We start from the raw sequence: 16,664 nt of genomic DNA on the forward strand, positions 1-16,664 counted from the left end.
GAAATCTTGGCTTTTTTTCCAAATTTTGAAACATTTCAATATGTTTTTATTTTCAAGTAAGAATTCCACATAGTTATGACACTGTCACTGAAATAGCAAAAGTAGAAAATGAACTACAATGTGAATTCAATTTCCATGTATATGTTTTTCTATTACAGTTTAACTACTTTTTTCACTGTTAAGTCCATCAGTAAAGAGAAAACACTCCTCCAATTATATGGCACATAGTTCTATGTCAAGTCTGTGTATTTAATATGCAGCCAGTGTGATCATCAAACCAAGGGTAAAACTGGTCGCAAAAAAAATGTGGGCAAACAGGAGATACGTCTTCAGACGTCCACACTGGAAACAAAATTGAGAAATGTAAATAATCAAGGATTGCAAATGACGTCGGCACTGTTTAGTTGATAAAATATCATCAATAATTATTGGTCATTGTGGTCAAATCAAGTTGACACCTACGTACAATAATCAATGTTAATATACAAATATTATTTTAGCATGTTTTTTGTTATTGTGTAGAAATGTGTCCAGGTGCAACTACTAACTGACTTTTTTGTGGATCAGGTGCAACTACAAATATTTTTTTTTTGAGTATGGACCAAGTGCACTGGTAGGGTAAGCATCCATACAATGGATATGATCTATATGGTTCTTCTCAGTATCTTACTCAATGTTGAGTGGAAAAGGTATCAAGTAGCCTTATCTGTTATCTTGACAATCTCACATACATGTATATTGTTATTTTGCAATCAGAATTACAGACTTACATATGGTTCATTAGTGTCATCTTTAGGTGGAACCGGTGATCCATTGGATTCCCCATTCTCATGGGTGGTCAGCTCTATCTTGCTACCACTGACTGTCTTAGCAGTGGCAGGTCTGTTGTATGCTGAAATCAGACAAGTTGAACACATAGTTGATTGATATATTTTCCAAAATTAAATTTGTTTTTAATATAACTGCTTGCTAAAACAATGTCTGGACAGGTTATATAGGGTTTACATAACTGTCTGTTCATTTAACTAGTGAAGGTAAGCTGGTAGTCTTTAATTGTTTTTAATGAACTTTAGTGAAAATGTGTCCACTTCTAGATATATGTATACATGAAGCAAAATAAGTTATGCTAAATGCCTATAATGAGTAATAATCCAACTGTAGGTTTTCATATTTTGTGAGCGGGGGTATCAACAGTTTTAGAATGTCCAATAATTGGATAGCTCATCCGATTGCTATGTCTACCTTTTAATTTCTTTACGTCTAATCAGACGTAAAAGTATATGATATGAATTTCTGAGATTAAATATGTGCATGTACAAAGTTTTACAGCTATTGCCCACAAGTGAAATAGTGGACGCATTACAGATGAGAAAAATGACGTACATCCATTTTTAAAAGGATAAAATGTTGGCATCCGTAACATGTCCGTTACTATTTGGTCTCTGTAATGTGAGCAGCTTTTATCTGGTAGTCACTAATTACATCACCTCTCCAAGTAAAGCTCACATTTCATTTTTTTGGGGTATTTTCTGAAATATTGTAACTTAATGGTGGCATTATGCTTCAACTTACTCATTGTCTTTCCGCTCTTATCCTTTCCTACTCGATCAACGACCTCCAGAGTGATCTCCATAGCAACCAGATAGACACAGAAAGCCACCAAACCATAGACAATATCAAATGGTACATGAGCATCCGGTGTGGCCAGGCCAATACCAATGTTAACCACTGCCAAAATATAAAGAGAATAATGTCATGTGTTGAACAGATAATATTCTTAAAATGTGTAATTAAAGCAATGTAACAATCCATACAGAAAGTATAAAAAAAAACTAGTAGGTTCTTACACTTGCTGCTGATTAAAGATTGGTCTTTCACGAGTTTGACAAATTCAAGTCTTTTTTCACGAGTAAGAGAACGAGTGAAAAGACCAAGAATTTATCTAACGAGTGAAAGATAACCCAATCTTATTAATCAGCAATGAAAATAAGTAACTGTTTCTCCCGTGAAAAAAAAATAGTTTGTTTGCTTCTCCTGGAATCATAGTATAGAGTGACGTCAAACTTTCTCTTGCCTTTGTTTTGAATGATTATGACGCTGCCACTTTTAAGACGTTTCATAGGTAAGGAGAACGAGTTAACAGGAACGCGCGTGACGTCGTCTCAGCTCGCAAAAGGCCATTTCCGGAGGAATATTTAATAGACTGTCATTTCCCTCAAGAAAATTAATATATCCTTATTATTTCTCCTATCAAGCATAATGGAATGTTGTTTTAGATCACCCAATTGCAGTCAGCACTTCTGTGTCAAGAATTTCTGATATTGGCAACTTAAAAAAGCCACACATAACAGATTTCTCACAAAACATTCTTTCTTCCATATCGATTTATATACATGTACATGTAATTAGGATGTATATTGCATTAAGGTTTATATACCACCCCCTTCAACTAGTTCATCATACTTACATGCTAGAATGTAGGTGGTAATAGCAACGATTAGGTGACTCCAGTAGAACAGTGGTCGAAGTTTGTGTTTTGGACCTGGACGGATGAATCCTCCAATAACCTACAAAATAAAGTCCATCTTAATTTGAAACTTGCTTCTGGAACAGGGTTTTATCGCAACAAGATTCGTCTACCTTGGAATTGACTTTTTATGAGCTACAACATTTACTCGGCGGGTGTTTTTATAAAAGCAGGGGACTCCTACATTACCGTTGCACCTGTTCCATGCTCCCATTTTTAGTGGAGTCCGACATGCTCATTCACTTTTGATCCTTTATTTTGGTTATTTTACGTTCTTTGTTGTGTGTGTGTGTTTTCCCTCTCTAGTCTTATCCCTGGATTGTATTCTTTTGATTTCCAGTAGAATATTGGTTCTCTTTACTACTCTTTAAACCATTAAGAAAATTTATTTTGTTTGATATTACCTCTATACACAGAAAAAAGGTTTACCAAAATGTTTCATTATGTTTTAATTTTTGTTTTGGGGATTAATATCTGTAAAATAATCATTTCGCTACCAACGTACTTAGTATGAAGTCATGATGTAGGCAACGTCACACCGGGATATGTGGAATGTTCGTGAAATTTTACCGTCAAAGTGGTGAATGTAAACAAACCAACTACATGTATGCATGGTACGTTATAAATATACAACCGTATGCACAGTGGTATATGCATTTTATTTGATTGCTTTTATTCTCAAAGAAGAAGCTAAATGGGTAGACCATTTATTGATCGATGCATAGACCCTTAGACAACCCCTTCACACACTTCTGTGACTCTAGCACTGGTTATATTGTTGAAATGGGGCCTCATGCACTTACGGTTTAATATAGTAAAATCATAAAAGCTTTATACTTACGTTAAGGATGGAGCCGACTGTGACTATGATACCGAGCACGGGGTGAGCATTATATGACTGAGCGCCATAGATCTGTGAAGAAAAAAACAGCCATAGAGCAGTCATTCAGAAATATTCGTTTCTCAGTGTGAATTGCAAATCAATTACGCAAATTATCATATATTTTTAATGATTCAAACATATTGTATACGATTATACGAATAACCTGGTTTGCGGTATTAACACTTACATGTATAAACCGCGAAACAGTTTAAAAATATGGATTCAAGTGCAGTGGCGAATACAGGGGGTAGAACCCCCTTTTTACTGGAAATTTGTCAAACGCATCTGTAAAGTTTTTTTAAAATGGCAACAAATCTAGCATTCCTTTTTTTCTGAGAAACATCGGCTGGCAACCCTTTCCAAAGTGTCTGGATCCAACTCTGCAGTGGGATATTAAATGATAGCCCACCATGTTGTATTGTGACACATGCTTAATTATAAATCTTTCAAATACCCAATATTCAAGAAAAGATAGGTCCAATTCGTCAAAACATTTTGGGAACTTCAAATGGATATACATTTTTACGTAAATAGTTCGGTCAAATTAAATTCGGAGTAACGTTTCAAAGTTTACAACTTGAAACTGCAGGGGCGGGCAGACGGACGGAAGGATATCCAGGCGTACACGTACATGTAACTATATTTTGGAGTGTATTACATTATACCCCATAACTTCGTTTGGTGGGTGTGAAAAGTGTATTACATTATACCTCAGAACTTCGTTTGGTAGGATGTGAAAGGTGTATTACATGTGTACATTATACCCTAGAACTTCGTTTGGAGGGGTGTGAAAAGTGTAACCAGGTTAATCTATATAAACTGCTCATAAAATGAACAAAAAGAAGAATTTAACATCAAAATAGAATAGATTCGAAATCCAAACTTATTTCTTTTGGGATTATTGATATCACTGACTGAGAACATTCAACATTAAGAGTCACAGACCCAACACGTATTATCTAGAGTTTACTCCTCAGTGTGTTTGTGTTTTTTCAATTATGATAGAGATTTTCTGTCTATTTGCTTGTTACCACAAATAGTCAAAGAACCTTTAAACAATATAAACGGTATTTTTACACACTAACCTCGAAGTGGCCACTAAAAACAACAATAACAGCAACAAGATTAAAAACAACAGCAGCTACCATCAGTCCTCTGTGTATCTAAAATGGAGGATATAATTGTTAACTCAGCGACACGGTTACGTTCAATATATAGAAATGAAAGTAACGAAAGTTGGAGATTTACTTGTTATGCTTAGAATGACACATTTTAGCGGATGATAATGTATGATTTGAATTAAAATATAGTCAATAAAAAGTTATAAAAACAAATCAAAGTTAAATAAAGATCAAGTTGAACATGGGGTTTATTGGAAAATATAAAACAAAATTCATCATTATAATGAAATATCCATAGTAATAAAATGTGCGACTAGATAAACAGCACTTACAAAAAGAAATTTCCCTTAAAGTCGAAAACATCATATTTTTAACACCTAGAAATACTTTTAATTTCGAAACCCTACCTGTAACCAAATAGCCATTCCAAACAATTTCTTGTTGGGCCACATCGGTTTGAATGATCTGGCCATTACAACACCAACGCTAGTAAAGCCGATCCAGGCAATGATGGCCAAACATCCTATAAACAGCCAGACAATAGACTAAGTGGTTAATTTCACGAAACTTAATCAATGAAATGAAATTTATCAGTTTAGAATGTTATATAGTTTTCCAAAGCATTAATTAGATCAAGAAAAAAATTGGATTAATGCAAAATTAGTCCTTGGAACAATAACTGGTTAAATCATTAGACATGGTATTTTTAGCCATCCCTTTAGAGGAGTTAATGCCATTTAAAATTTTAATACTGACATCAGTTGTTGCTTCAACAAGTGCTATTAATATGGTCTTGCCTGGAGAAAACTTTTTTTTATCAATTGTACCCGTTTCGCTATTTTTCCTAGAATTAAGTTGGTAAGATGTGGTATATTTGTAATGGTACAATTCTTATCTGTAAAATACAGTAACACGTACCGTGAGCCTTAACTTTGGGTTTCTTTTTCTCTGTAACGTCTTCATATGTTTGTAAATCAACAACTTTAGAGGATATACCATAATCATCGTGTTCTTCCATCTCACCTAAACACAATTATTTGTATGTACCATAACATGCCAATTTATATCTAATGCAGAATATATTTAGTGCCATAGAAAAGAGTGTAGATACAATTGTTGTAGCCATAGAAAAAAGCCAGATATTTTTCACTTTGTGGATTGGTAAATTGTGCAGAAATTATTCCCTTATTGTCAATCATTTTCCATAGCTTAATGTATGGTCTGGCATTTTTCGATATCTTTTCTTTGTACACACTAGTTTGAAGAACTTGAAAAAAAATTTAAACATCGTCCATTACAATAAATATGTCTGAATTAGCGGTCTTTGCAAGAATCATGCAAATTCTGTAATATGTGACACACCCTAAAATAGGTTACACATTATTATTTTCGTCATTCAGTTGCTTTAGGGGTCTATTAGAAGATGAAATGTATCTAATTATTCATTCCAATCTGTATAGTTATAGTTACTTTCATCTGTTTCGTATTCTCCAATAGCCCAGAAGAGGTACCAGTCATTAATCAAACTGAAAATTTTGGCATCTGTTGATGTATTCGTCCTTTTGAAGGCACATTCTAGTATACCATTAGTGTAACTCCCAGAAGTTGCAGACAGTCCTAAAGTTGGCTGTAAGTAGAAAAAGTCCAGTTTTCTACTCAATACTTTAAAGTTATAATATCAATCAGGTGGGTTTTATTAAATCGTATAATTACATCCAGTCATTTGATAAATATGCCACGCAATCCTGCAATTTGATTGGAAAGCTGTACAGAATAAAACCAGAATTAACCTGACCTTTGAGTTTACTACTCCTACTCTTGACTAAGAGATCTCCATTCCGAATATAAAGTATTTGAGAGCCATTTTACAGACGAAGTTTTGATTTGATTACACTGATTCCATAGATGAAAAGCCTTGCATTTATTGTTTAAATATATATATATACATACACCAAAAACACTCAAGTTACCAAATTTTCTATCCAACAACTTGCTTACAACAAAAAAATAATGAATTTGTTACGGTAATTCAGAACGATAGGAAACGCTTAAAGTGGCTATTAAAACTACTCATTGATTGGTAAGAATGCTCAATATTTCTAACCAGGTCTTAAAAATAACCAGGGCCGGATTCAGAAACTGAAAAGGAGGGATGCCAGCCGAGTTTCATCAGAAAAAGGGGTGCTACATGCAGAACATTGTTTGCCTTTTTTTAATTTTACACATGAAGATAACAAATTTTCCAATAAAAAGGGGGTGTCAACCACCTGCACCCCTTTGAATCCGGCAATGATAACCACTAAAACGTAGTAAGTAGCAGCTTATAATACTCTGTTTGAAAATCGGAACGGCGTCGGTGTATTGAAAAATTGCTTGTTAGTGTTTGGAATACGGAGAAACGGATTTTAGGAGTTTTACGTTCAGAAAATTTAAAGTACATTCGTCTTTAGAAGCAAAACACCGGCAACAAACAGGATATCTTCGAGTGCTAACATTGGCTGATAGTCAAATGTAGTGGGCAAACCCACTCGATGTATCCATGCTCGGGATCAAAGGGTTATTACTGTTACACGCCGTTCAGCGTTTACAACCCTTTTGATTGAAGTAGTAATCACTGATAGGGGTTTTGATAAATGGTAAGTATAGATTTATAACAGCTCTTACTACATGTAGATGTAAATACCCTAAATCTCGTTTGTCTATACAACTTGTACTAAAGACAGACTCAACAATGAAGGGTGTCATGCTACCGGAAATCAGGAATCAAGGGGTAAAGTTTTCAGAAATTTAAATTTGAATGATTTTAAAAACCACGCCAAATGATGAAAAATATATATATCCACCTCATCCTCAAAATAATTATTGCCAAAACAGACCCAAGATGTGAACAGTACTTATGTGCTTAGAAGTCACGTACTATCTTTTGTTGTATTTAGTCAAAGCACTCGGGCATTTTCTGAGCGTCGACTGCATGTTACACGAAAAGAAAAAGGGAGACGTACGCCACTTTTTACAATTCAGTGTTAGTGGCATATCTCTCAGTACAACCGAACCAAATTTATGGAGCAGGAAGAACCAAAACGCAAAAGTCCTTAGCAGTGGTCCCTCCGTACTCCCACAATTTTTTTCCATTCTAGTGGATGTAAATTAACGGCACTGAAATGGCGCTTCTCTGGAGTTTGATCAAAATGTCATGTTTGATATAAATTAAATTATCTAACAAGGAATTATAATGTTGCAGCCTACATACGTTGGTGGTCCTCTCATTACTATCGTCATCCGGGTTATAGGACTGGTACACGTTGAAATTACTACCGCCGGTCATCACACATTCTGTCACACTATCTTCACCCTAATCAAATAAAAAGGGATTTTTATACATTAAAGACCCAACGCAATCGAAACTCCGTTAAATTTCTATTTGTTTTTGTTTTTTAATGGAAAACCACGTTTAATTTCGTACTAGCATGTTCTAGTCATACCTTATGCAATTACAAATTAAAGTCTTACAAAGCTTTATTTTCATTCAATACAAATCGGGAAATTCGATGAATGTCATTTGTAGATGTACATATTAAGTTTGTTCATAATGCCCAGGATTTTTAGGTCTACCATAGTACTAGAAGTTGACTATTAAAGTTATCGTTAGGTACCATTTTCTCGTCGCTGGAGAAACCCACTGCTATATATTGGTCGCCGGAAGTAATCAATTCTGACTTCAGGGTGAAGTCTACCCCAGTAGAGGTCTGAACCCATGTCACTAAGTAGGTGCACCCATCAAATGATCTGCAGTCACTAAAACATCCTTTTGTCACACCGCATGACGAGTCTTTGGTGAATCGTGCCTATAGTGAAAAAATGAAATACCATGCATACTACGCTTAAATCTGTTTTAAGTGACATTATTTCTGAATGCATGTGGTTGCTGAGACATTTACATACATTTATTTGAACCTTTCGGTAACTTATACAAATGTAGTTTTTTATTACATAAATCAAGCGTACCGATTCAAATCGGGAACTAATACAACTGAGGGACCATTGGTAAATTACGTGTAGCTACAGATCACAATTAATATAGGGCACGTGTCAGTAGAGGGCGTAAACTGAATGAAACGGAGAGGTCGCTGGTAAACTTAGTGTGGCTACACAAATATCACATTCGATACAGAATTCTTATTTATGTTTATACATTGAATGCAGCATAGAGAATCTGACCATAGAGGCATTCTCTCAATATGCAGCCCGTCTACTACTTATAGGGGTTTTCAACGTTCCTTGACTACTCTGTCGGGTCTCGCACGGACTGTTTTGCAGCCCGACTTATGTATTCGTGTTTATATACTAGTCGGGCTACATGTTCGATCATTGGAACAAGCGGGAGTGTATATTGAGCATGCTTCACGCAGGCTCATCGACTATCCCATAGTTAGCACAAAAGGGTCTATACCGATTCCATCCGTTTATAAGTTTATGCACACAAACCGGACTGATTTTAACATTGAATCTTCGATACCATTTGCTACAGGTACGTAATTCTAATTACCAAATACAGTCGCATACAGTTTTTAAATTTATTAGAGTCGTTCTCATATTTCCTTACTAGTACAAGAAGTACAATATACTCTCGAATAAAATCAATCCTGTTCGTTTCTAATGTATCAAATATGGACTAATGTAATATATCTTTTCTCGCATTACATGCAATGAACCAATGAACGAGTGAACTGGTCATATTTTTACTGCGAAATATGGAAATTCATAATGAATGAATGCTTTAAAAGGTAAATAATGGGTTCTTTTGTACTATCAAAACTATTTTTGTTAAAAAATCGGTCGAACATTTTATCATAATTCCTATGGTGAATGGAGTCACGTCCGCATTTCTTTAATCCAATATCATTGTATATTTTGGCAGATATCTGATACAACAAACCGCTTGCATATCTGATTTTAACACTCTACTTATATTCTGGATTGAAAATTTTTAAAATTATTTAAACAGTTGTATATTCAACAAAAATCATATTAATTGATTCATAACGAAAACTTGCATGCATTTTTCTTGAAATAACTTTGAGTTCTCTTCACGATTATTTTTTTTAAAGGAACCGGTGGGAGAATGTCATGGAGCCCTGTACGTGCCATATAAAAAAATAACTAAGTCGTGCGCACAATAAACTATATTAAAAATGTTAAATCGTGCGCACGAAATACTTAATTGTGCGCATTAAGTACTAAATCATGCGCATGCGACTTACATTCGAATGACAGTTGGCACCAATGAGTTCAAGCACGTGGAACATAAAGTAAGGAGTCATAAGTTTCCTTACCCTAATATTTTGACTATATCTTTCTTCCCCTAAGAAATGTCGATTTTTTTCCTCAGACACCTATATTTAATAGAGACGTTACGCGCAAAATTTTGCATGATGGGTAACAGGGATTATCACGAAAACTATAAGGGAAAACGTCTTTTTTTTCACTAGTAGACAATCTTGTAGAACTTTGAAAGACCTCGTATTTCGTGTGCACGATTTATTATTTTGTGCGTACGATTTAGTATTTTGTGCGCACATTTTAATATTTCATGCGCACAATTTAATATTTCGTGCGCATGTTTTAAAAATTTCCTTCGCACGACCTAGTTAATTTTTTTTCTGCATGGCAGTTACAGGGCTCCGTAGAATGTATATAGTATGAATAGCACTTAATTCATAGACACATAAATAATGTTGATCAGTTACCAGTAGATATTTTGAATGAGATGTATCATTGCTCATTTTACAGAAATTTACAAAAAATATTAGGTACATCTTTCTGTTTTTTATTTGTTGGTCTCATCGATTCAATACTTTCCGCAGACTTAGATCATAACGTATAACTCTTGTCATAGTCACGTTCTGACAATTGAATAGTACATTTCAATTCAGTGCCAATATATTGATTACTAGTGAAAAGATGAATGTGAAACCACGAAGGAAATGAGTTCTCTCAATCAGAAATCCAGTCAGTCTGTGTATTGTCTTCTGTTAAAAATTGATAAGTTGAAACACAGTCAAACCTGTCGTTAGTGACCTTCTGAGGGAAAGAAAATCCATGATCTCAAAAGATAGATCGATTTTTGACATAAAATGAAGTACATAGGTATATTACAACTATAGTCTTTTAAAACATGTTTTTGCTGAATGCGGGTGGTCGTTGATACAGGTTTGACCGCATAAACAACAGTTTGGTGCTTTGTATACTTACATTTGCCGAAAGAATGATTGCCAATACGAAGAAGACAATTCCTGAACCTGAAGACTCCATTCTTACTAGCTACTGAAAGTGAAGAATGGAAAGATCCCGTGTGGTCTCTGAAAATGCTCCTGCAAACAGAAATAAACTAGTATAAGGTCTGAGAATAAAAAATTTTTATTCATGGTATGCTTTATTTCCATTTACATCTCGAAAATTTTATAAAGGTTACATGTACATGTATTATATCAAAGTTGAATAAATAATTTGAGCGTGTGAATGCACCAAAAGCTCCAACGCCCGGTAATGAATTCTAATTTCATTGACATTGACTTAAGCTATCAGAACTCGTCCTCAAATGACATGTTTACAGTTTTTCTTTTTGTTGGATTTCTTTGTTGTCAAGAAATCTCCAAGTTTAATGCTCTAATTTATACATCAACCACAGTACTTATGTCTTTGTAAGTAAAAATACAATGTTAGTGCACTGTAGTTTATGAGATATAGATTATTTTCTGAAAGCTAAACTGTAGAGTTACATAAAAAAAGTCGTGATAAAATTCAATAGATTCTCGGTGTAAAAATATCAACCTTTACAATTCGAAACAGAAGGGAAAAAACATTGATCTACAAGTTTCGTATTAGTTTAATTAAATCGGAACTACTCAGACTTTCACGTTACAACGGGGGACATTTTAGCGTAGCGGTTTGGATTATATTTATTAAGAGGGTGTCCATGCAAATACCAGGCAGTGGGTTACATATGACAAATTTTGTTTTTTAAAAAATTATACATTTAATATCACAAATGCATCCTTTCTCAAAATTTAATGTTGGTTTTTGGGACAACTCTTTCATTTTATGCAAAAAAATTGGTAGCTTTGTTAGAGAACTTTACAGTCGTTTTTCTGGCCATCTATTGTCACTTTAAAAATATACATATAATATAAACATTACATTGGAATAAAGAATATAGATCGATAAAATTTACCATGTGCCAACCATATCATAGGATCTGCCTGATTTTTACATAAATCTAAAGTTAAAGAAGTATGACCTCAAAAACGTATACAGAGTGTGTCATTTTAATCCAACTTCGTAATTCAACATAATATTAAAACAGTACTTTTATATTTATTTGCAAAGCTTACATAAATTATTCAGCATCTCAAAAGGAGAAGCCACATGATTTTCTTCTTTACATATAAATCCTTGATTAAATTCTTTTTGTGATACAGAATCAATGGATTTGAATCAGAGTATAATCAATACCAGCACCGTCTAACCGTCCCGCCAAACAAATATTGGAATTCAATATATGTTTTATATCATGGAACAAATAAGTTGCATAGATACGGGAAAATATACCTAGCTCATGTCCCGTCACGTGGCACCTGAACGTAAATATAACTACCTTCATCTAAAAAGGTCAAATAGGAAGACAGTTTTATTCATTTTCTGTTAAATATTTTAGAGAAGTGAATATTCTAAGGATACTAAGATAGGTATGTTAAGCCCATCTATTAAAGTGACCACGTGGTTTGTCACCGTCTGATAAGAAATCTCCTATTAAGATCCAAATGCACTTGATAGTGGGAGTCAAGACCCCAAGTATAGTTGCTATGGGTGGAATTTAAACTACAGGAGATAAATGTTCGAAGCAAACTTTATTCAAATTACCGCATTTGTAATGTGTATGCAGTTATGTAGTACCTATTTTAGGGGTTCCTACTCCGGACAACAGGCATAAAATACGCTCATTGGCATAGACATTTTAGTACATGTGAAAACTTTAATTTCTAATGAATGCCAGCCCAAAATAAATTGATTCATATTCAAAACGTTATTTTGCTTGGGATAGTGCGGACCAATCGACGTTGATGACGTCATAATGTCAAACCAGGTTATACAAAATACTCAAAGATAACAAACCAATGAGAGCTTGACATGTTACAAATCAAATTACATTATTCAACAATATCATTAACGAATACATATCCACGTATACCACACTTAAAACAATGTAATCAGAAAAAAAACTAAAAGCCTTAAGTGGCACGGAGTTGTGTGTACGAATCACAGGAGTGTACTAGTAACAAGGAACCCTTTTAAAGTGATCCAGGGGGATGGTGCAAGGGGTTGACACTCACCTTTTATTGGATAATTTGTCATTTTCATGTGTAAAATTGACAAAGAATGGCAAATAATGTCTCAGCACCCTACCTTTTTCTGAGGAACCCGACTGGCGCCCCTCCTTTTCAAAGTGTCTGGATCCCCCGACCTATCATTGGCATCGGCCGGGACGGGATGCCAACTGTTTTTACATGTTCAATATTTTTAGGAATGGTTTTATGTTAGTTAAGTAATAATCACGCAAATATAAGTTTTTATTGAATCATTATAGACAAATGTATTTGTAGAAGAAAAAAAATTGAAAATCTTTCGAACCGCTACTGATTGGGAATGACAATATATATAATTTATTTATTACACAATACATAAACTAAATAAGAAAACAAACGGTAGTTACATCGGAGGCCATGATGTACCACAATTCTGGTTTTTCAATGTTTAAGCTGATGTTCATGAGAACGAAAACATAAGCGTATAGAATGAAGGAAAACCAATAGCATCTATGATCACTAGATCCATGCTTAAATGCAAGTTCTCAGTTTATATCTTATGCTCTCTTATATTAAATTTCTTACCTTCTTTCGCTAAAAGTTTTCACATATCAATGAAGAAGGCTGTCTGCGCGTTAGAATTTAAATACCGAGGTTAAGTTATGTTTCTAAAAATAGAACTGTGACAAAGGATCATACGAGCATTTTCAAATGGTGAAGAAGTTCAATAAGTATTTTTCATAACGACGGTTTTTTCTATACGGAATCGTGACTGGACCAGGCATGGTACGTGACAGCGGACAACGGCTGACTGACTTGGTAACCCAAGTATGCAAAAGTTGGATCATGTTCTAATAAGTGAATCTTAAACCCATAAAGTTCAATACAACTTATAATTAGTTTATATATCTGGTGATGGCAATATTCGGAGCGTTTTTTTGTGTGTTTTTGTTGTTGTTGTTCTTTTTTTTTTTGGAAAATGTATGTAGTTACAAACTCACTTTACGTGTTTACGCCTCAAGTGAAATCTGTATTTAATCAATATATGGGGTTTTGGTTTAATGCTTCAGAGGCCTAGCTTAAGCAAATTACTAAAGTATAAATGTAAAGGATAAGCTGCTTATACAACAGGTATGCAAATAAGCGACAAAAGTAATAGCTATATGTTACCCAGACCAAGAGAGTAATCGTTTGGAGCTGGTAACGTATAGAGTAAGTAAAATGGATGGTGAGTTCATCTGTGTACAATTATTACGTTGTTTGCAGCTTTGTCAATTGGTACGGAAACAAAGGCTCTACCAATGTTTTTTTTGAGTTAACTTATAATCCTAGAGACAGTCAAATTCGTCTTCAGATCCAATAGTAAATTGTAACAGGAAACGACAAGAGTAATTTATTTTGGTGACTGTACGTATACATTTTTACCAGGGAAGTTAACAAGGCATACGAAACTGACCCTTTCTTAGAAATATAACTCCATATTTTAAGATTTTAAGACTACCGGTATATAACGAGACTACACGGATTATGGAACTATTTACATTCACGGTTATCATATAATGACGAATAGATGTATTATAAAGTAAAAACGAACCAATATTTACATAAATTCTATATTCAAATGTTTAATTTCAAATTCATATTGTAAACACTGAAATTGAAGCAATACCGATCCCACTCATTTTTCAACAAGTTCGTCGTGGCACGGCAAGGTCGAATCGCTCCAAGTGAAGTTGTTCGTGTTTGTCCGAATTACCTCTGATCCTGAAACCCTCATATAATTTACTTGGATATTAATTTGTCGGGTTACAAATCAATGTCCTAATAAGATATACGCGGGACGGGGGTCATAGGGAATTCGGACTATGTACGTGTTTGAGTGCATGTATATGAGATGTATATGAGTTTTTAAAGCGAATATCTTTCGCTTCTAATCCTACATAACAACACCTAGATGAACTGTCCCGTACTACCACACATCGTGTACTAAGATACATCCCTATATTAATCCTACGAGGAGGAATGACCCAGCCAGCGAAAGCTATAATTTTATATAGCCTAGCTGGTCGAGTGGTCTAATGCGCTGGACTTTGGGCAGGCAGTGTTGTCACAGTGGTACGAGTTCGAGTCCCGCGGAGGGAACGACGAAACTTTGCTTTGCAAATTTGACAATTCTAACATCGTTGGGAATTTTTCAGACCTTTCTATAGTTTACGTATCTACCAGCGTGAAGCTAGCCGTCAATACCAGCCCGCATGGTAGCTAACCGTCATGAATTTTCATAAGATTTGGGTGCGTTCAAACAAAATTTTTTAAAATTTGAAATACGCAAATCGATTTCGCTATTCTTAATATTTTGCGTGCAGAAAATAAGAATAATGATAGAACATACGTGTAAATCTGTTCACAATGGCGTACTTCTACGTTTGTAATGATGTTATGAAATATGGAATAAAAAATAAGAAGTTAAATATAATAAACTAATGTATCGAATACGCAATGAAGGTGGATCCAGGATTTTAGGTTAGGGGTGTAATAAGAAAGCTAATAAGAAAGTTATGTTGGTTAGAGTTTTTAAAAAGTCAAAATTTCAGAAAAAAAAACTAAAAAACTTAAAGGGAAAAGGGGGATTGTGGCCCTTATGAATCAGCGCCCGTGAAGTTTTTTTTCAACATGTACACGTGCGTATTTCTCTGAAAATTATCTTTTAATCCTACGAATTAGACTATTAAGTACAATAAACAATATTCAATATCTTATTAGTTTTGAATGATAATAAACACAATACTTTGATCTTGGAAGCTATGATAATTTCGCGGCGTATTTTCTCAATTAAAGGTCATTATGCTAATAGAAAAAAAAACTCTGTCACTAATAATAAACTTCAAAATTTCTTTCAAAACTTTAAAAGACAAATAATGTCTTTTTAATAATAAAGTATACTACATGAAATTTGCCGGAATTTTGAATTATTTGGAAGATTTAAAATTTTCATTGTTCAAAATGACTATTAAGAAAGTATTCATTCCTGCAACATAATTTGTGTTGACACAGCTGTAAATCCTGAAAAATAAACATTACAGTTTAATGCATGAAGTTAATACATGTATGTGGAAGTAACACCTGTCTGATTCTTAAAGATGTAGGCATAAATTTTCAGTCAGTAAAATTTATTTTTCTTTGAACTTTCCCCACGGGTTTGAAACAGGGGAAAGAGTACATGTAAATAGTACCAACGTTGTGAAAAGTTTTACGGGATATTTGAATAGAAAAAAACGTCTAATGAATAAAATTTAAGGAATAAAAAGTTACGTGTACTTGCTACATAGGCAGATCTTTGATTTCAATAATATGATGCATATAAAATTGCATGGTAACTCTTTAAATATTTTGGAATATATAGAAACGTGAACTATTCAAGATACTTCCCAGTGCTGATAGCATTTCAAACTTTCCGTTGTACATGTATTGAGGAAGAGATTTTGACAAAAGATACAAATTTGTTACCAAAATAACTCCTTTTAATATCCAGTTGAAATCTCGAGCATGATGAATTAAATATGTGTAGCTTTTTTCAATTCCTTGACAAATCTGTATCAATATTTTCTTGCAGTCAAAACAACGAATTGGTTCATTCTGATACTAAATTTTATTCAAGTTCAATTTATACAGAGGGCTTAGGATTTAAACCCTGGGTCCCTACTAGCTTCCACATACTGGTGACCTATAATGCAACCATAGATACATGTACTTCGCCTCGTTTTGTAAAA

General features: G+C 34.1%; 1 protein-coding gene across 2 annotated transcripts; it reads right to left on the reverse strand.

The window, feature by feature from the left end:
• Positions 1 to 117: 117 nt before the first annotated feature.
• LOC148603789 (ferric reductase 1-like) lies at positions 118 to 14,379 on the reverse strand. 2 transcript variants are annotated; one of them, XM_088551933.1, is made up of 13 exons: positions 14,351 to 14,379; positions 10,784 to 10,902; positions 8,185 to 8,376; positions 7,782 to 7,883; positions 6,002 to 6,158; positions 5,450 to 5,554; positions 4,939 to 5,054; positions 4,496 to 4,573; positions 3,369 to 3,440; positions 2,468 to 2,567; positions 1,573 to 1,728; positions 771 to 892; positions 118 to 342 (listed from the first exon to the last, which is right to left on the reverse strand). In XM_088551933.1, the coding sequence occupies exons 2-13, from the start codon at positions 10,841 to 10,843 to the stop codon at positions 250 to 252; spliced, it is 1,353 nt and encodes a 450-aa protein (XP_088408059.1). In that variant the 5' UTR covers positions 10,844 to 10,902; positions 14,351 to 14,379; the 3' UTR covers positions 118 to 249. The 2 variants fall into 2 exon arrangements, with proteins under 2 accessions (XP_088408059.1, XP_088408058.1); XM_088551932.1 differs by lacking the exon at positions 14,351 to 14,379 and adding an exon at positions 13,480 to 13,612.
• Between the last annotated feature and the right edge of the window lie 2,285 nt (positions 14,380 to 16,664).

Source organism: Perna viridis, chromosome 11 (genome assembly GCF_037379345.1).
Source record: "Perna viridis isolate PV_CMFRI_1.1 ecotype Kerala chromosome 11, ASM3737934v1, whole genome shotgun sequence".
Classification (NCBI taxonomy): domain Eukaryota; kingdom Metazoa; phylum Mollusca; class Bivalvia; order Mytilida; family Mytilidae; genus Perna; species Perna viridis.